General features: G+C 42.4%; 1 protein-coding gene and 1 long non-coding RNA gene across 3 annotated transcripts in view; one reads left to right on the forward strand and one right to left on the reverse strand.

Moving 5' to 3' along the window:
* The window catches only part of cluha (clustered mitochondria (cluA/CLU1) homolog a), a 101,289-nt gene extending 94,305 nt beyond the window's left edge, over positions 1–6,984 (reverse strand). For both annotated transcript variants that reach the window (XM_048612620.1, XM_048612619.1), the window contains exon 1: positions 6,882–6,984. In XM_048612620.1, coding sequence (XP_048468577.1) covers positions 6,882–6,978 — 97 coding nt within the window. In that variant the 5' untranslated portion in view covers positions 6,979–6,984. The remainder of the gene's footprint in view (positions 1–6,881) is intronic.
* LOC125486157 lies at positions 5,859–7,849 on the forward strand. The gene is made up of 2 exons (XR_007264845.1): positions 5,859–5,996; positions 6,945–7,849. It is a non-coding gene; the product is annotated as an uncharacterized LOC125486157 (long non-coding RNA).
* Positions 7,850–22,325: the final 14,476 nt, after the last annotated feature.

Consider the following 22,325-nt stretch of genomic DNA (forward strand, 5'->3'; position numbering starts at 1 on the left):
AGCAGGAAAGCTGATGTTTCGGGTCTGGACCCTTCTTCAGGAAAAAAGGGTCTGAAGAAGGGTCCAGACCCGAAACGTCAGCTTTCCTGCTCCTCTGATGCTGCTTGGCCTGCTGTGTTCATCCAGCTCTACACCATGTTATCTCAGATTCTCCAGCATCGGCAGTTCCTACTATCAGAGTAGGAGGAGTGGCATTTTGATTAGGGATAACATTACAGCTGTACTGAGGGAGGATATTTCTAGGAATATGTCCAGTGAAGTTATTTGAGTCGAACTCAGAAATAAGAAAGTGATAATCACCTTATTGGGATTGTACCATAGACCCCCTAACAGTTAGCGGGAAGTCGAGAAACAAACTTGTAAAGAGGTCTCAGTTATCTGTAAGAATAATAAGGTGGTTATGGTAAGGAATTTTAATTTTCCAAACATAAACTGGGACTTCCATAATGTTAAGGGCTTGGACGGAGAGAAATTTGTAAATGTGTACAAGTAAATTTTCCGATTCAGTACGTGGATCTACCTACCAGAGGTGGTGCAAACTTTGACCTGCTCCTGGGAAATAAGGCAGGGCAGGTGACCGAGGTGTTAGTCGGGGAGCACTTTGGGGCCAGTGATCATAATTCCATTAGGTTTGAACCAGTGATGGAAAAGGATATACCAGATCTAAAACTTAAAAAGTTCTAAATTGGAGGAAGGCCAATTTTGACAGTACTAAGCAAGAACTTTCAAAAGTTGATTGGGGGGTGGATGTTGTAGGTAAAGGGACAGCTGGTAAATAGGAAGCCTTCAAAAAAATGAGATAACGAGAGTCCAGAGACAGTTCTGGTTAAGGCTGGTAGGTGTAGGGAACGCTGGATGACCAGAGAAATTGAGGTTTTGGTCAAGAAAAAGAAGGAAACATATGTCAGGTACAGGCAGTAAGAGGTCGAGTGAATCCCTGGAAGAGAGTTTAAAGGCAGTAGGAGTATACTCATGAGGGAAATCAGGAGGGCAAATAGGGGACAAGATAGCTTTGGCAAATAGGATTAAGGAAAATCCAAAGGGATTCTACAAATACATTAAGGATAAAAGGGTAACTAGGGAGTGAATAGGGCCCCTTAAAGATCAGCAAGGACACATATGTGTGGAACTACAGGAGATGGGGGAAGATACTAAATCAGTGTTTTCCTTCAGTGATTACTGTGGAGAGGGATATCAAAGATATATTACATAGGAAGTAAATAGCAACACTTGAAAAATGCCCATTTCACAGAGGTTTTGGTGCTGGTTGTCTTAAAACACATAAAGATGGATAAATCCCCAGGTTCTGATCACTTGTACCCTAGAACTCTGTGGGAAGCGACCGCTGGGCCCCTTGCTGAGATATTTGTATCATCGATAGCCACAGGTGAGGTGCTGAAAGACTGGAGGTTAGCTAATGTAGTGCCATTATTTAAGAAAGATGGTAAGGAAAAGCCAAGGAACTATAGACCAGTGAGTCTGACATCAGTGTTGTTGGAGAGAATCCTGAGGGACAGGATTTACATGTGTTTGGAAAGGCAAGGATTGATTAGGAATAGTCAGCATGGCTTTGCGCGTGGGAAATCGTGTCTTATTAACTTAACTGAGTTTTTTGAAGATGCAATGAAGAGGATTGATGAGGGCAGAGTGGTGGATATGATCCATGTGGACTTCAGTAAGGCGTGCGACGAGGTTCCTCATAGTAGACTGGTTAGCAAGGTTAGATCACATGGAATACAGGGAGAACTAGCCATTTGGATACGGGACTGGCTCGAAGGTAGGAGACAGAGGGTGCTGGTGAGGGTTGCTTTTCAGACTGGAGGCCTGTGACCAGCGATGTGCCACAAGGATTGGTGCTGGGTCCATTGCTTTTTGTTATTTATATAAATGATTTGGACGTGAACATAGGAGGTATGGTTAGTAAATTTGCAGATGACACCAAAATTGGAGGTACAGTGGACAGCGAAGAAGGTTATCTCAGAGTACAATGGGATCTTGATCAGATGGGCCAATGGGCCAAGGAGTGGCAGATGGAGTTTAATTTAGATAAACGTGAGGCGCTGCATATTGGAAAGGCAAATCAGGGCAGCACTTATACACATAATGGTAACGTCCTGGGGTGTGCTGACAAACAAAGAGACCTTGGAGTGCAGGTTCCAGGTTCATAGTTCCTTGAAAATGGAATCGCAGGTAGATAGGACAGTAAAAAAAAAAACATTTGATATGCTTGCCTTTATTGGTCAGTGCATTGAATACAGGAGTTGAAACATCATGGTGCACTTGTACAGGCCATTGGTTAGGCCGCTTTTGGAATACTGCATTCAATCTAGTCTCCCTGCTATAGAAAGAATGTTGTGAAACTTGAAAGGGTTCAGAAATTATTTACAAGGACGTTGCCAGGGCTGGAGGGTTTGAACTATAGGGAGAGGCTGAATAGGCTGGGGCTATTTTCCCTGGAGTGTCGGAGGCTGAGGGGTGAGAGGTTTATAAAATCATTAGGGGCGTGGATAGGGTAAATAGACAGAGTCCAAAACTAAAGGACACAGGTATAAAGTGAGAAGGTAAAGATTTAAAAGGGGCCTAAGGGGCAACTTTTTCACACAGAGGGTGGTACGCGTATGGAATAAGCTGCCAGAGGAAGCGTTGGAGGCTGATACAATTACAACATTTAAAAGGCATCTGAATGGGTATACAAATAGGAAGGATTTAGAAGGAAATGCAGCAAATGGGACTAGATTTATTTAGGATATCTGGACGGCATGGACAAGGTGGACTGAAGGCTCTGTTTCCTTGCTGTACATTTCAGATCTGTGACTCTAAATGTTGCAAGTCTTCACGGGAATATTCTTGCGATGGGGCTATAGGACAGCCGTGCTCTGTATGTCTTGGTTAGTATCACTCGCCTCGGAGCCAGACGTTGTAGGTTCCACTCCAGAACTTGAGGATAAAACATCAGGTGACATTCCATCACTTGCCTTAGGGTCTGCTGCACCTTTCGAGGTTGTATTTTTCCGCAAGAGCTGTTAAATCAAGATCCCATTTGGTCTTCTAGTTGGGTATAAAAAAAGTCCCAAAACCCAACAGTGACTATAGAAAGGGAGTTCCCGGTGGCCTGGTCAGTATTTATCTCTCATCAATATCACAAAAAAAGGGATTCTCTGCTCATTATCACATGGTAGTCGTGAAAACTTGCCATACACATGTTGAAGTTACTACATTACTGCACTTCCTACATTACAATACTGACTCTGCTTCAAAAGCATTTCACCAGCTATAAAGTGCTTTGGAATGTCTGGTTTTTGTGAAAGGCACCACACAAGCGAAAGCCTTTTTTCTGTTTCACACTTAGCCAGCCTTCACGTCTGGTTGTACTGGACAAGGTGACATTCAGGAACATTGAACACTATGAAAACCCAACACAAAGTATAAAAAAAAGTTGTAAACAAAATGCTGGAAACCTTTAGCAGGTCAAACAGCAAATGTGCAGAGATAAATTAGTCATTTCAGGGTTAACATTTTAGGATGATGACCTTTCAATAGAACAACCAGTTCAAAAAAGGTCACTGACCTGAGCATTAATTTTATATTTCTCCACTACACAAAAGCTGCCTGACCTTGAGTGCTTACAACATTTAAAAAATATTCTTTCAGGTTTCCAGCAGCTTCTGCATGTTGACCTTCCATTGCTGCTCCCCTCCCACCCCGAACTGCGGCACAGTCACGCAGTCATAAAGCATGAAAACAGATCCCTCTATTCAACCAGTTCACTCCAACCATGTTCCCAAACTAAACTAGTCCCACCTGCCCACACTTGGCCCATATTCCTTCAAACCTTTCCCATTCATGTACTTATCCAAATGTCTTTTAAACATTGTAACTATACCTGCATTCACCTCTTTATCTGGCAGTTCATTCTACACACAAACTACTGTATAAAAAAGTTGCCCCCATGTCCTTTTTAAAATCTTTCTCCTCTCACCTTAAAGAAAATGCTCTCAGTTTTCAATTGCCCCACTTTAGAGAAAAGACTCGTCATTCACATTATCTATGCCCCTCATAATTTTATAAACCTTCATAAGGTCACCCCTCAATCTCCTATGCTCCAGTGAGAAAAACGTTCCAACCTTTCCAGTTTATTTTTATATCTCAAACTCTCCATTTCTGGCAACATCCTGATAAATCTTTTCTGAACCCTTCCTACAACAGGGCAACCAGAATTGCACATAGTACTCCATCAAGGCATCCTGGAATTCATGCAAGAAAAAAACGTACCAGAGTCCAGGTGAGAGAGATCCCAGTGCCTTTTATCTGGAATAACCACGTAATCTATACAGCACTGCCTACATAGGCCGCATGCATTGCAAGTTCTCAAACAGTGTGCTGTCCCAGGTCAAGCTGTTTCAAAGTTAGTCCTGCACAATGTCAGCAATCCTTTGTTATGGAAAGACTCAAGTTGCAAGATGTGAATTGACCATATTAAAAGGATTTGCTATTGCAAGTGATCAGTACTGTTTATAAACTTTTTCCACAACATCATAACTTCTATTAAAAAACTTGCCGAAAACAACAAAATTCAGAGGGAGAAAAATCACATCTTCTGCTGCAAAATACCTGTCACCCAAAATTTCCAGATATTTTTTAATCAACTTGTTCAGAGATGCGATGATTCAACTCTGGAGCAGGTGAGACTTGAACCGAAGACTCCTGGTTTGGAGGTAGGGACAATACCTCTACAATACCAGGGGTCTCTCCAAAATATCTATTTTTATTTTTTTAATTAACTTATTTTTCTAATCAACCTGCTCAGAAATGTTGTTACACACCTCTGAAGCAGGTGGGACCTGAACCTGGGCCTCCTAGTCCAAGGGTAGGGACACTACCACTGCATTCAGAACCCCTTCCAAAATATTGATTTTTTAAAAAAATCTTTAGTCCCTTCACCTACTCTACTAATTTCCTCATCATCCCCTACCTTATTTCCAAGTTAATCCCTTGAGCAGGGTTTACAAAAGCATCCAGCACTGTCCATCAAACCTCCAGAAGTCTGAATATATTTCTTCAGTGGTTATGATCGTAAACTGGCTAACAGCTGACTAGAGGTAGTAGGAACTGGATGCTGGAAAATCTGAGATAACAATGTTTAGAGCTGGATGAACACAGCAGACCAAGCAGCATCATTGGAGCAGGAAGGCTGACGTTTCGGGCCTAGACCCTTCATCAGAAGGGTAACAGCTGACCAGTTCATTTTATTCTGCCCAAGATGCAGAAATCTTACGTTCTCTCCAAACAATCCTATTTTATCAGGCTTTCACATACTGTTTACTGGTGTCCATTGAAAACTGGATCAAGGCCACCCATATCAAGACTTAGGACCCAAACAGACTTTGTCGCAACAAAGACTTTGCTCACCTGTTAAAAAAAACGTTTTTAAATTCAACTGTGCAGCAACACAAAAGCAAGATCTTTCCTCAATATTCGAGGTCTCGTCAACAGGTTTTCACATGATAGCTTAGCTTTCTGTCAGACCCAGCAAAGCTCATATCCCATGAATGAATAAAAATAAAATTGCAAAGACATCCTTTTATGACTGCAAGTGTGCAGTTTTGACAATATCTCGTCGATATTTGGCATCATCTATTAAAAGGCTTCAAGCAAATCTCCATTAGACGTTTTCCCCATCCCACAAAGCCACACCTGCTGCTCACTGTCCTCTAACACAGAGGAAAGGACAAGTACCAGAGGACAGGGCCAAACCTTGCTGAAAGGGGTTAAGTGAGGAAGGGGGTGGAGGGCAAAGCAGCCCTGGTAACTGGCTCATTCCGATAGATGTGTAACCTCTCCCCGCCTCTTCATCACATGACCCTCCACAGCAACCAGCCCCTGGTTGCGAAGGAGCCGGGATTCACTTCCGGGCTTTGCAATGTCGAGGGGGGAGCAGCTACCAACAAGCAAAGCAGGGGCATCCTCCCTCCGTACTCACCTTTGCCCTCCACACGGTACCTCCAAGCCCGGGGATGGGAGGGTAGGGTCCCTCGTCGGGAGTTGGCCTGGTCAAGCCGCACTGGGGGAAGGCCAGGCCGCACCGGGGGCCGCTCTCCCGGCAATCAGCGGGACTGAAGGTGACCTTCACCCGCCGGGGTGGGGGGGGCGGTGGAGGAGGAGGAAGAGAAAGTAGGGGGCGAGGGGGTAGGTAAACGCAGCCAACCCTACACCTCCTGGCGACGGCTGGAGGAGTTGTTGGGGAGAAAGGGCAAGGGGACAGAGTCTGTGCGACCTCCTGATCCCAGCGCTGTGCCCGCATTTTAAATTTTACTGCTGTACCTCCCTCCCACCCCCAACATTTTAGCGTCTAAACTGCCGGTTTGTAGCCTGCATGAAGCCCCCTGTCAGTGCGGCCCGCTCACTCTAGCAGGAACCGGCGATTTTGCTACATACACACAAATGGATACATGTGGCAACATCAAAAGGCTCCCGCGACCGCCGCGTGGATACATTGCGGGGCCGGATTGCAACATTGTAGCAAGAAGCTGCCACCAGCAGCAGACGGCATGGATTGCGAGGGAAGGCAGTGGGGCAGTCACTACCACCAACCCCCCCCACCCCACTAGATTAACTACCTAAACCCTTCCACTGCCTGTATTTCAACTGCTGACAACCCCGACCCCCGCCACTACACCCTCCCATTAACCTGTTCGTTAGTGTCACTTTAAAAAAAAATTCTTATATAAGCATAAATTGGGAACTTCCATCTGCAATGAGGTTTCATTCAATATTACACCCCCCGCTTCCCCAAATCATGTTCTCTTTACGTTCCCATTCACTCACCTTCCTCCCGACCCCCTACTCACTCACCCCTCGGGATTATTTTGACCTTAACTCACCACAGTCACACGCCTCCCTTCCAATGTCATTTTCTAACTCTTTGCTTTCTCTGGTGTCGACAGCCACCGGCGAGGTCTCGTCCGTTTTGCTCACCATCGCTCCTGCTCAGCGTTTTGCTCCCCTCTCCACTTTGCCGAACTGGAAAGCAGGTTCAGCGATTCTGACAGAAGCTGAAAGCTCGACGCAGACGGAACGAAGGACGGACGGAGCCGGCTCTACTGCTGCTGCTAACACACGTGGTGTAATTTTTTTCTCTCTCTCTTAGCTCAATAACCTCCGACCCTTTCCATTCGTCTTAGTGGGAGGCGACTGGCTGCAATACGGCTGGCGAGACGCGCCCAAAACACAGGCGCACTCCTAAATCTTGCCTCTTTTTCGAAATTATAACTCGTAGGCAATCCTTCAAATTCCCAGGCTCTCTCCCTCTCTCTGCCATATAATTCATTTCATCCACTTAAACGACATAGAATTTTTTTTTTTACTAATTGAGAAATTACAACTCCTCTCGAAGCACAGTCTAGGTACTATGAGATAATTTCTCTGGCCTTCTTGAACAACATTGTGGGAACACTTTTCAAAAACAAATGAGTCCTTAAAGTTTTCCATCAGCGGTGTGCATAATCTACAACTGTCTATTTCACAGTCTCGTGATTATGCAATAATCTTTTAATCTCCAGCCATTCTGACTGCATCTAGTATTCAAAAAACTTATTCCCAAAATGTTGAGAAGTCGAAGTTTATGTTGATTCCTCACTGCCCCCGGATGTGACAGTCACTGTAACACCAAAGCAGAGGAAAACGAGTTTAAAATTTATTTCGAAGAGTTAGCGAAGGTAATACACGCCGAACGGTCTCGTCTGCTACCTGATCAACAAAAAGGCAGTGAATGGATTAAACGTTCAATTGCAACTAAAAATGTGTGCAATTAACTGTCTGCTCGATGCAATATAAAGTTTTGAAACCAAAATGCAACTGGATTTTTCATTTCACGAAAATAATTTTTAACACGAGGCATTATCAACCAGGAGTTAATATGGATTGGTAAGCACCCAGGGGATGGGTCATTGAGATTTGAGGAAGGGTTTATTTAGCTCGTGGGGTTTCCTTTCTTGCCACCTGAAGAGTTGGTGGCAGTTGCATGCCCCTGAAACTGGTTACTCCCCAATCATTTAGCCCTTTAAGCAGCTTTCCAGGAATCCCCCTGCGGTTAGAACTCCTCCCATCAGTCTCAATATTGACATTGGGTGCGGAATGGCAGTCCAGTTCTCAATGATTGGCCACTTCAGGACCTCAAATGTGAGTAGAGAGGGTGGTTATTCCATCATAAAGTTGCAGAGAGTTCAGCACAGGGGGAAGATCATCATGGGACTGTTTGCCCGTTATTGGGGGGAATGTAAACTTCTGTGCTTGATATGATTTTAGGTACTAGAATTATAGAATCAGGCCATTCAATCTATCAGGTCTACACTGACACTCCGAAGAACATCCCACCCATATCCATCCCATCTCTGTAACCCTCCATTTCCCATGGCCAAACCACCTAACCTGCATATCTTTGGACTGTGGGAGGAAACTGGAGCACTCAGTGGAAGCCCAAGCAGACATGGGGAGAATGTGTAAACTCCACACAGTGAGTCATCCAAGGGCAGAACTGAACCTGGATCCTGATGCTGTGAGGAAGCAGTGCCACTGAGCCTCCCTATGCTGCCCTAACTGGTAGCAGAATGTTTTTTAGAAACTGAAAAAATGAAAGATGTCCAGGAGCATATAGGAAATAGTGAAATCTAGAAGTAACAAAAGCATAGATGAGAGTTTCCGTAACAGGGAAGCTGAGGCAGGGATGAAAATGAACAATGTTCCAGAGTAGTTGGTTTTGATAGTGGATCAGATATATAGACAAAAACTTATGTCAGGGTCAATTAGGATGACAAGGTTGAAAATAATTTGGTTGAACCTCAGAAAGTCATTGTTGGAGCAATCCTCAGTGCAGGCCTATGTGTTGAATGAGGTTGTCTCTATCCATTGCTCACTAAAGGGTAGGCCACCATCCTCTGTTTGGCCTAGAATCTTAGAATCCCTACTGTGTGGAAACAGGCCCTTCAGCCCAATAAATCCACACTGCCACTCAAAGCATCCCAACCAGACCCATTCCCCATAACCCACCTAATCTAAACATCCCTGAATACTATGGGCAATTTAGCATGGCCAATCCACCTAATCTGCACATCTTTGGACTGTGGGAGGAAACTGAGGCACCCAGAGGAAACCCACGCAGATACGAGGAGAATGTGCAAACTCCACACAGTCGCCCGAGGGTGGAATCAAACCCGGATCCCTGGTGCTGTGAGGCAGCAGTGCTAACCACTGAGCCACCGTGCCACCCCGAGTGTGGTGCAGGAAAACTACTAGCTGGTCTAATGAGAAGAGATTCCTGTATTAAACAACATGGAATTTATTGCACATAAATACAAGTAACTCTGGTATGATAGCCATTGTTACAAAGACAATGAGGAGGATCTGGATGGTTTCAAGCTGTTCTCTATTTGGTAGATAAACAGGAGGCTGCAAGAACACAGCGAGACAGGCCACATTTAGAGGAAAGGAGCAGTCAACATTTCGGGTATTACCCTTCTTCAGGACTGGTTCTCCATCTGGGTCTGTTTGACATCAACGTTGTTGATGATGCTTGAAACAATCCACAATATTAACCCTTTTCTGACCCTTGCACCCTTATACATCAGTGACCACAGAGCGAGATGGTATTGTGACTAGGGAATGGATGTTACAAATTGCTTTTGTCTTCCCAATGCAGATTTTTAATCAGTAAGGGAATCAAAGGTTATGGGGAAAAGACAGGAAAGTGGAGTTGAGGATGATCAGATCAGCCATGATTCCATTAAATGGCAGAGCAGGCTCGATGTTGTGAATGGCCTACTTCTGCTCCTATCTCTTATGGTCTTATGCTCTTAATCTGCTGGAAAGATATTCCTGTACATTAAGTACTGGATATTGGACAAGCATCCCAAAATATCAGAGGCAGCATGGAAGCTGAGAGAAGTAGTGATGAAGTGGAACTGGATGAGGGTCAGCATGTGAGAAAATGCATTGGCCTAAGGATGGAATCTTTGTGGGACCCCTGAGAAAATACTGGAGGAGCAAGAAGAGAGATCACTACAGGAGATTGGATGGTATGACTGGCTGAGTAACATTTGAAACTGGTGAAGATATTTCCATCCAGCTGAGCACTGAAAGAAAGGTGATGGATCGGGGTGGTGTTGTCAACAACGACTAAGACTGCTGACTGATTAGTAAAGATGAGGAGGGCTACTACTGACCAACAGCAAGAAGCAGCATACTTTTAAGTATAACCACTAGGCACCTAGTCACACAGCTGATGGTTCAGAAAACAGGGCCATGGGCAAGCTGCCATGAATCAACACCTTGCCTGTTGCTACCTTTCAAGTTAAAATCAACACCCTGTAGGAATAGAACAGAAGCCAAGATAAACTATGAAACAGCTGGAGGAGCAGCTCGATTTCAACTAGACTGTCCAATATAGTTTTGTCATTCACAGCCAGGATTCATGAGAAATCACCCATAAGTCAGTCAGCCTTGGACAGGCCCTATAAAGGAATGCTGTTCCATTGAAATCAAAATACTTTCCGTTGTTCCTAATTTCAGTTTGATGGTTCAGAGCTACAGGAGCTATAGAAGTATCAGGACATTCTCCTGCAACGTGATTTTTTTTCTCTAATGGTTGCTGTTGATTGGTACTTGCACATTGCTGTATTAAAGCTTCTATATTCCACTTTAGCGTGATAAGTTACATTCTATCAGCTAGCTATGTTTTTACAATATATAAAATGACTAGTGTGACATTTGGGACATATCAGATGTAAAAGCACCCATGTATAATACCAAATGAATTGCAAACCAAAATAGTTAATACCAAAGCATAGCTCTGCTCTCATACTCAAATATATGAAAAATGGCATCCTACCTTATGTACTGTGCAAAGATGCTGCATAGTCTACAAAGTTCAAAGTGCAGTTTTATAGTGTGCAGATATTACGGTTCAGTTTTGGCAAATTCATCTCTGAGTGGCCCACATCAGATTTGATATATTGATCTTTACCGATAATGACTTGAAGAAAGAGAAAAGTAAACAATCTCACTGGAAAGGTGCTAACATTCTGATAATCAGATATTTGTATATGTTGTCTAATGTTACCGTTTGAAGTGGATATTCTGGTCTTTGAATAGGTTTTGCCAAGACTACCTGAACACACACCCAAGGTGTGTCTTTTATATGTATTAAAGTCCATTTTCTGCTACATCATCATATAATGGTGCATGTTATGTAGTGTTATGTAGTTGGTGTCATGCCTTACTTAAGCAGTATGACCACAGGCTGGATCCACCCTGCAGGCTTCAGAAGAAGACACTTCAAGATGGAAGGGGTGTCTCTCTAAAATTTTAAGTATAAAAATCTAATTCTGAATTTAATACAATATTTCACATTTTAAAAAAGGCTTTTGCAGACAGGACACACAGTGCTTGTGGAGACAGTTTTTCTCCATGGTGGTCTGCAGCTGTTACAACACCTAAGGCAAGGTCAACCCTGGTCTTTCAGAGAGTGGTCAACTCCATGCAGCTAAACTGCACCCCTACATCTATGAACCTTGCACCTTTAACAGGTCTTAAACAATCCTTAATGAGCCCAGTCAGCTAGTGATCACATATGGGCGAGGAGTCTGCTGTGCCTTTCTCTCTCTCCAACCCATCACTGTGAAAATAGCCTGCAGAGACAGGGGAGAGCTAGGGAATTGGTATGCCAGCTGGTTGCGAAATTTTGAAAACCTGCCTTCCTCCATTTCTGACACCGGCAGTGCCTAAATATGAAGCCCAGGTGAGCCATATTGTCTGATGTCCAAGTAGTTTGAATCACAGCAATACTATTGAATCCTTTAGAGAGAGGTGGACACTACAGGGGCATGGAGTGCTTTATCTTCCCATCCAACTCCATTATGATTTGTTCCCCTCCCTCTCTGCCTATCTGACCCTCAACTTTGTTGTTGTTACCCCTGATGGGCTTTGCAGGTAGATTGATACTTATTTGGAAACGTGTGTGATTTAGTGGTGATGGATAAAAATGGAAAGCAACATAAATGATATGGTGGTGGGAAAAAAATGTTCAATTGTCTGTGAAAGCACTTCTGGATATTAAAAAAAAGCATAAACCAAGGATATAACAATTGAGTTTCCTTGATATACAAGCAACATATTAAGACTTTTAAGTTTGCCTTCTTATGTGTTTCTTTAAATATTTGAATGCAAACTGAGAAGAGGTAAGACAGGATCAAATGCAAATAGTTTATTTCACAGTGAATGATAACACACAGCAATAGTTAGAGTTAAACATATTTAATCAATTGCAGTTTTCACATGATGATAATAATAATGATATAAAACAGCAAATATACTGCACCTTCCTACAACAGCAGATCATTTTACTTTACTTCGAGTAATTTCTACCTACTCTGTGCTTTCTCAGACTCTTGTAGCTATACAGGAAGAATTTATAGGCTTTGTACCCACTTTCCAGGCTTAAAATGGCTGCTACCATGTCAATCTATCAGTAAGATAGCTGTGGTCAGCCTCCAAGTATTTGATGCTACTGTCAAATTTGTGAATTCCATTTTCTGGGCTTCCTCAAGGCGCTGTTAATGGACCCTTTTGTTAAAATTGTATCTTGATAAGCAGAGCTGACATTAGACTTGCCTACTCCATACTAAACAAACTAGAGGAATGATCTCAGCCCTCGACCATCAACCACTGGAAAGAATGATTGGTTCCAGGTTTCAATAAACTGGAAAGTAACAAATATAACTATTCAAAAAGGGAGGAAGGCAGGAAACTATAAGCAAATTATCTTGATGATGGTCATGGGGAAGATGTTAGAATTTTTCAATGAGGTTATAGCACTTGGGAGAAATTCAATGTATTCAGGAAAAATCAGCTCAGTTTGTTAAAGGGAAATTTTAAGCTTAACGATTCATTGGAGTTTTAGATGGAGTAAAATGCGCTGTGGACACAGGTGTACTGAATTTGGATTTCCAGAAGATATTTGACAAGGTGCCACATCAAAAGTCCTTGTGCAAAGTAGGAGGTGTAACATATTAACAGAGGGTCAGTTAATCTAGATGGCTGGTTTGTAATTTAGAGTAATACCAACACCATGGGTTCAATTCTCACAGTGGCTGAGGTTACGATGAAGGACTCTCCTTCTCAAACTCTCCCCTCTCCTGCGGTTTGGTGACCCTCAGGTTAAACTCACCACCAGTCATCTCTCTCTAATGAGACAGCAGCCCAATGGTCCAGTGCCTTAACGTGGGTTGAAGATTGGCTGGCTGGCAGAAAGAAGTCAATATGCATAAATGGGTCTTTCTTCACTGGCAGAATGTGATGACTAGAGTACCACAAGGGTCTGTGTGGGGCCTTAACTATTCACATTTAAATCAATGACTTAGATGATGGGAGCAACAACATGGTAGCTAAATTTGGAGATGACACAAAGATCAGTGGGAAACTATGCTGGAAAGGGGACATAAGGAGGATAAAAAACAGAAAGTATTGGAGAAACTCAGCAGATCCAAGTCCAGTGACACTTCATCAGAAAGGTCTTGAGTCAGTGGGCAAAAATTTGGCAGAAGGAATGTAATGTGGGAGAAAGTAAAGTTGTTGACTTTGGCAGGAAGAATAAAAATAGCAAAGTATTAATTGCAGAACTGTGAAGTGCAGAGGGATCTGTGTGTTGTAGTTCGAGTCACAAAATGTCAGTATGCATGTACAGCAAGTCATTATGAATGCTAATAGAATTCTATCTTTTATAACAAGATGGATGGAATATAAAAGTAAGAATGTTATGCTTCAGTTGTGTGGCAATGGTGAGATCACTTCTCAAATACTGTGTCCTGTTTGGTCTTCTTATTTCAGCAAGGATGCAATTTCCTTGGATTCAGAGGAGATTTACTACATTGATACCTGAAAGAAGTAGGATACAATATGAGGAAAAGTTGGACAGCATGGGCTAGTTTCCACGGGAGTTTCGAAGAGTGAGGAGTAATTTTGATTGAAGTTCATAAAATTCTGAACAATCTTAAGAAGTTGGACTTGGGAAGAGTGTTAAAAACCAAAAGAACTGTGGATGCTGTAAATGAGGAACAAAAACAGAAGTTACTGGAAAAGCTCAGCAGGTCTGGCAGCATCTGTGAAGAAAAAATCAGAGTTAACGTTTCGAGTCCGGTGACCCTTCCTCAGAACAGGAGAATGTTTCCTCTTGTGGGTGGATCCATAATTTAGTGGTTGCCCTTTTAAAGAAAAGGAGAAACTTTTTCTGTTAGAGGATAGTGTGACTTTGGAATTCTTTGAAACTCTTGACTTTATTAATCTACACAGCACAAGTCAGGAGTAAGATAGAACAGTCTCCGCTTGCCTAACGTGCATACAGCTGCTACAGCACTCAAGAAGCTTGACATCGTCCAGATAAAAGCAGACCGTTTTATTGACACCCCATCCATCACCTTCAGCATTCACCCCTTTCACCACTTACCCACAGCGGCTGTAGTGTGGAGCATGTATAAGAAGCACTGCAGTAAATCAGCAAGAGTTTTCTGATAGTGCTTTCCAAATCCACAACCCTCTGTCACTTTGAAGGATAAGGGCAGCAAATGCATGGGAGCATGATTCCCTGCAAACCACACCTCAACCTAACTCAGAAATAGATCACCAATCCTCCACCATCAATGGGTCAAAATCCTGAAATTCCCCTTTTCAACAGCACTCTGGGTATCCCTACACTGCAAGGACTTTAAAAAAATAAATTCATTTATGAGAAGTGGACATTGCTGGCTAGCCAGCATTTTATTGCTTGTTTGCTAGGTGCCTTCAAGAGGGTGGTGGTGAGCTGCCTTCTTGAACTGCTGCAGTCCACCTGTTGTAGGTTGACCACAATGACCTTGGGGGTGTGGGAGGTGGGTAATTCCAGGGAACTGGAGTAGTTCAAGAAGTCTGCTCAACACAACCTTCTCCAAGGCAATTTGGGATGGTTAATAAATGCTACCACAGCCAGCTATGACCACATCTCATGTACAAATAAACCAAAAATATCCTGAAAGCTTTCCCCATTTATTCAGACATTGGTCAAGAGCAATTTCTACCAATCTTTGGGGATTGCTGCCTCTGGAGCTGAAATGCTGGGTGAAAATGCGCTCTTGATGGCAGCTGGCAAAGGACTGAATGAGGAATCAGCTGCCCATCCACTGCGCTCCATCTGGTCCCTAGATTGTTTTTTTCTGACCATTAGAGTTCACCTCCCCTGGGCATCTACTGTTCTTTACATAGGCATATCAACCAAATCAATCACACAAGTATTTCCATGTAAATCTTTGGTTTAAATGAAGAATTTACATTGAACCCTAGTTGAAGGGTCATGAGTATTTGTGACTGCAGCCAAAGTACAGCTGATCTACATTCTGGTGACACTTGGGCTTCACCACATTATGGAAACAGCATAAAAGAACATAGGACAATGGAAATAGGAGCAGGAATAGGCTATTCAGCCCATCGAACCTGCTCCACCGTTCAAACTAATCATGGCAGATCAGCCATCCCCACCCCTCCTTCCACACCATCCCCATCCCTTGGTGTCATTAACATCCGGAAATCTTGCTCAATGTTGAACTTCCACATTACCCTGGGATAAGGAGACCTAAACTTACACAATACTCGAGATGTGGTCTCACCAAGGTTCTATACAATTGCAGCAAGACACCTTTACATTTGTATTCAAATCTCATTGTGATGAAGGCTAACATATTGTTTGCCTTCCTGATTGATTGCTGCACTTGCAATCTTGGTTTTAGAGACTCACAACCAATTACACCCCAATCCTTTTGGACAGCCACACTTCCCAACCTCTTGCTATTTAAGAAATATTCTGCATTTTTGTATTTTTTTCTACCAAAGTGGGTAACCTCAGACTTACTCACATTATATTACTAACCTACAGTAAATGACTATATCTGAAAATCCAAATACAATACATCTACTGATTGTCTTTTATCTCTGCAACAAGTAACACCCTTAAAAAATAAGCTCCAAGCATGGGTCGGCATAGTGGCTGAGTGGTTAGCACTGTTACCTTCATAACACCAGGGACATAGGTTTGATTTCAGCTTTGGGTAGTTGTGTGGAGTTTGCACTTTCCCACCGTGTCAGCATGGGTTTCCTCCCACAATCCAAAGATGTGCCGGTCAGACAGATTGGCCATGGTAAATTGACCATCGTATCCAGGGATGTGTAGGCTTGGTGGATTAGCCATGGTAAATGTGGGATTCTGGGGATGGAGCTGGTTCTGGGTGGGATACACTTCAGAGGGCTGAATGGTCTCTTTCTGATTTGATTTTATGATTTTCTTTTTATAAATCCATGCTGCCCCTGCCCACTCTCTACTATCTGTTTTCTAAGTGTTCAGCTATCACATTTTTTATGGTATTTTGAATATTCTCTTAATTTCTGACATCAAACTAACAGGACTTTAGCAAAGTTCCCGTGCAGACGCTCTGATTTTATGCACACAGCATTCGGTATAGGCACGCTGATCGTGGCAGTGACTTGCAGTTCTGAAAATCACTGCCATGCACTGCTCTTGTAGGCCCATGCAGCCAGTAAGAAAATGATGAGGTTGGTTGGCTCGCCGAGCTGGTTTGTTGTTCCGCAGACGTTTCATTACCGTGCTGGGTAACATCCTCAGTGCAGACTCTGATGAAGCGTCGGTGTGTTTTCCCGCCTGGTTTTTAAACTCTGGGGTCTGTTGCAATGGATTACCTCACAAGTCCCTTGGTCCCTGGGTATTTCTGGAAAATATTCTGTACTTCTTCAGTTGAGAAAATCTCTAAGCAACTGTTTAGTTTTTGTCACTATTTCCCTTTTATCCATGATAAAGTTTCCTGTCTCTGCTTATAATGGACACACATTGAACTCGACCCCCTATACATTCCACTACGGAGGAAACCCGGAAGTGAGGCAATCCATCACAACGGATCCCAGAGTTTAAAAACCAAGCGGGAAAACACACCGACCCTTCATCAGAGTCTGCACTGAGAATGTTACCAAGCATGGTAACGAAACATCTGCGGAACAACAAACCAGCTCGGCGAGCCAACCAACCTCAACACCCACAACCCGAACTACAGATCTACTCCAAAACCTTAGTAAGAAAATGAAATGGAACACTGCTCTCTAGTTCTCTGTTTCTCTCTTCTCCCTTCTTAAGCAGTGGGGTTACATTTGTTAATTTCCAGTCTTGCAAGAACTTTTCTAGAATTTTGAAAGATAACTACTGATGCACCCACTATCACTATAACCACCACCTTTTATACTCTGGGATGTAGCTCATCTGATCCAGGGATTTATCAACCATTAATCCAATTAATCTTTTGCAATATTATTGATATTAGTTTCTTTCAGTTCCTCATTTTGACAAGCCCCTTGGTCCCTGGGTATTTCTGGAAAATATTCTGTACTTCTTCAGTTGAGAAAATCTCTAAGCAATTGTTTAGTTTTTGTCACTATTTCCCTTTTATCCATGATAAAGTTTCCTGTCTCTGCTTATAATGGACACACATTTACTTGTCTTTGATAATTTTTCCTTTTTGCTTATCTAAAAAAGGCTTTTGAAGTCCATCTTTGTGTCACTCATCCTTTTGCATACATATTCTCTTTTCCCTCTCTTTATCAATTTCTTGGTTATTCTTTATTGGATTCTAAATTGATTCTATTGATTCTGAAACCTTCTTTTCTGGCAATCTTACAAGCCATTTCCTTTGATGCTTCCTTTAATTTCTTTTTGTTAACCATGGTTGATTAATTTTTCTTGTTATGTTTTTGTGTCTTGCATTTATACACAGCCTTTCACACCCTCAGGGTATTTTAATATGTTTCATGATCAATGATCTGTTTTGTAAGTAAATGCAACAGTAAAGTGTGAGTAGCATGAGATCTCAGAGCCAGCCAAAGAAAAGAATAGAAATTTAAACTATTTTGTGGTGTTGGTTAAGACATCCAGAGAACTTTGTGTTGTTGTTTGAATAGTCTAATGGGGTTTTCCATATGCAACGAACAGGCAAATATCTCAATTTAATGTCTTGTCAGCAATACAGTGCACCCAACAATGCAGCTTCCCATTGGTATCGCATTGCCTACATTAAACACTCAAGATCTGTAGTAGTGCTTGAACCCACAGCCTTTTGAATCAGTGGTGAGCACTACTGATGAATTAGACCAGTACTGTTTATATAACTACTGTAACTCTTCTTTTCACATCAATTCCCAGGTCTCAGCTGCCAAATTCTATTGCACCTGTTCTCTTGCAAGTTTTGCATGTTGTGCTCTGAAGAATGTGAGATTGATGTCACATGTAACATAAAATGAACACCAGCCAATCAGCAGCACTTTTCACACTGACCCTGACCTTCATTCTTAGTGTGGAATATGGAACAGACACTGGGACTTGTCTCATGCTATTGCCTAAAGTAATTTCACCTCACTCTGTTTCCAAACAAGTGAAGGGATCAAACAATATACATCCAACATTAGCATCAATTAACAACTTTCACTATAGCTGCACCACAAAGTATAGTGATTATTCTGTTAGAATAACAGAGTATGGCATAATAAATACAAATGATTAAAGTGCAAAAAAAACATAATATACTAAAGTGTATGATACTATTTTTTTTTATTTTATTTTGGGCCAAAGACTAGAATTACTTTGTCATAACCATGCTGAAGATTTCAATGCAGTGAAATTGAAGACTTTTGTTAATTCTGGCACTTGTGCAATCCAAGATCTGGTGCAGATTGGGTCACCTCCCACCCACCACCTTCTCTCATTGAGAGAACAGAATCAACATCTTCCTTAAACTACAAGGCACACAAGTGGCCTGGAGTGATGATCGATAGGGTTAGGGTTAGGAATGAATTTGAATTTGAAGTCACTTCAAATGAATTTGAAGTCACTCTTAGAGCCACTTCAGTGATGATGAAGTGGTAGCACTGAGAATGAAATCTAACGACCACAAACGTTGAGCATTGTCAAATGAGCTAAAAGGAACATCATTCGAAAGGAAGGCACAGAAGAAACTAAAAAAAAAAGCTCTGAAGGTAAAGAGACTAAACAAATAATTTCCTTATAATTTTAAACCAGATTAGAGCAAAGGAAGGAATTCCTACCTAACTTTCCTTGAACAGCTAGTCCTCCCAGCAATTAACTAAATAATCATGGGACATAGCAAAGTGATGGCCTGTTAAATGGAACATTCATGTAAGCACACGCAACCTCCATTAAGGAACGATAACAGGTTACTGTTGAATTTCTTCCAAGAATCTTTGGAGCTCTTATTTTGAGGACTAATACATGACATTATTTGTTTGTGTGGTATTTGCGCAGACATCAGGTATGTTGTTAATGGCACATTAGAAAGATTGATTTGGGTAAGGTGGAAAGGGATAGAAATGGCTGGTACCTACTAGGAACTTGTGACACAACAGGGACCCAGAGTAATTGGCGTAACTATCCCAAATTCTTATACACACTTTCTGGGGTTTGCTAAAACCATATGGCTAAAAATAATTCTCTACTGAGGAGAAAGAACTGCGCTCCTGATATCCCATCTTCTAGTCTGTGAAGCAACGAATGCTTTGAACACAGTGGTGACACAATCCTTATATTTCAAAAAGAAAGTCAAATCATTTAGGCAAAAATACTGCAACATTTTTCCAACCTAACCTGATCTGAAATATGGGGAACCAGTCATACAGTGAGTCATTCTGCTGCTAGGTAATAACAATGGAAGTGCTTTTCTTTCACAGTGGGACAGATTGCTTCATTATAAATTTAGATAATTAGATATATTGCACAATCTTCTGTCACCTGTAATCTGCCTTGAAATTGTAATTGGATGATTCAACTTGATAATACGTTAGAAGCTGTTCTGTTTTAATTAGAAATAAGTGGACACACTTTGTAAATGTTCTTCTCACACTCCTGAACAAACTGACCTATTCTGGTATAGTCACATTGGCCTTCTCAGGGGCAACTAGAGATGGGCAGGAAATATTGACCCACCAGTGATGCCCACATCCCACGAATGAATAAATTTTAAAAAGGAGCTGTACTGGCTTGGCCATCTTTATAAACATCCATAACTCCTGCCAAAAGGCTCAATAAATTACTACAATGAAGGTCTGCTGATACTTGTGTGAAATTCATCTGCCCCACGATAAGTTTGTTCAGCAATGGAAAGCAAAGAACCATCAGCAGTGCTATATAAAGGGCTCAACCACAATCACATGAGAGTCATTGGTTTGTCCTTATAGAATGTTGGTGAATGTCTGGCTGTTTCGTGGCTCACTTGTTGCCTTCTGCAACTGCCTTCTGGCTTCTGCTAATACCTTTTTATTGTACGACTGTAGGGTTACTATCGTCAGCCTTTGACTCAGATTCACAACAGTCAATGTAGTGTGGTAGGCCTACAGGAGGGAAGAGAATCCAAAGACATCATACAAAGACAGAGCAATTTGGAGAAATGGGAAAAGGGCACTGTTGAGAAGGTCATACCCACATCAGGCGTTCAGAGAACCTTGACTGAGGAGCAATATGTTAGATTCTTATCATGTCAGCCCAGTCTCTGGGTGTCAAGATCAGTGAATGTACATGTTCTAGATTACAGTAGCAGGTGATAGCAGTAATATCATCCAGTTCTCTGCTGTGTCAGATTGGAGGTTCTCTTCACCAGAACAGCAATTCTGGTCTCCCTGCTACAGGAAAGATGTTGTGAAAATTGAAAGGGTTCAGAAAAGGGTTTGAGCTATAGGGAGAGGCTGAATAGGCTGGGGCTATTTTCCCTGGAGCATCGGAGGCTGAGGGGTGACCTTATAGAAGTTTATAAAATCAGGAGGGGCATGGATAAGGTGACCTTTTCAAGATCATCTTTCAAGATCAAGTCAAGTTCTTTTCCCTGGGGTGAGGGCGTCCAAAACTACAGGGCATAGATTTAAGGTGAGAGGGGAAAGATTTAAAAGGAAGCGGAGGGTGGAGCATGTATGGAATTAGCTGCCAGGGGAAGTGATGGAGGCTGGTACAATTATAACATTTAAAAGGCATCGGGATGGGTATATGAATAGGAAGGGTTAAAGGGATACAGGCTAAATGCCATGGTAAATGTGAGGTTAGAGGGGTGGTGGGATGCTCTTTGGAGGGTCAGTGCTGGCTCAATGGGCTGAATAGCCTCTGTCTGCATTGTAGGGATTCCAAGTGTTATCCCTGATGTTTAGCCAATCTGTATCCCTCAATCAAAATTATTTTTAAAAAATTATTTAGACATTAACAATTAAGGGACATTGCTGTGTGCAAATTGGTTACCACATTTTATAGAATCCCTACAGCATGGAAGCAGACCATTCTGCCAATTGAGTCCATACTTACCCTCTCAAGAGCATCCAGCTCAGAGCCACACCCCCTACCCCTATCCTATTCCTATAACTCCACATTTCCCATGGCTAATCCACCTAGCTTGCACATCTTTGGACTGTGGGAGGAAACCAGAGCACCCAGAGGAAACCCACACAGACCCAGGAAGAATGTGCAAATTTCACAGACAGTTCGGATCCTTGATGCTATGAGGCAGTAGTACTAACCACTGAGCCACTGCGCTGCTTGTGTAAGAAGGTTTCATAGTCTACTGGAAAGAACAGGGAATGATCAGTTTAGTCAGACTTAAACATTTGATTTAAAAGACTCAATACTCTGGATTTGATTCTCTGTAACAAAAGGCTCAAGAAATGCGATGCGACTTTTTTACATTGCAATGGTGGATCATGGGCAAAATGGTAATCCAGGTGTTTGGAGGGGCACTGGTGTCTTCCCTGTTGGGGCCAGTGAGCACCCATTAATAAAGACAAAATATTGGATGCTGGAAATCTGAAATCAAAACAGAAAGTGCTGGAGAAACTCAGCAGATCTGGCAGCAGAGATAGTAAGAACTGCAGATGCTGGAGAATCCGAGACAACTGCTTGGCCTGCTGTGTTCATCCAGATCTGGCAGCATCTATGGAGAGAGAAACAGAGTTAATGTTTCAAGTGTGATAACTCTGGGAGAGGAATGCTTTAAGTGCCAGTCAGACGCATAAGTGGCCATAGCAGATGACCCCTAGAATGGAGGACTCAGTGCACTCAGAGGTCAGTGCTTTTTAGGTGACCCACCCTTCCTGATTTTGTGTCCTTTAATCAGGCATTAAGTCATAAAGTCATAGAGTCATACAACACGGAAACAGACCTTTCGGTCCATCTCATCCGCACCAACCAGACGTCCCAATCTGAC

Source organism: Rhincodon typus, chromosome 26, assembly GCF_021869965.1.
Source record: "Rhincodon typus isolate 14 chromosome 26, sRhiTyp1.1, whole genome shotgun sequence".
Taxonomy (NCBI): Eukaryota; Metazoa; Chordata; class Chondrichthyes; order Orectolobiformes; family Rhincodontidae; genus Rhincodon; species Rhincodon typus.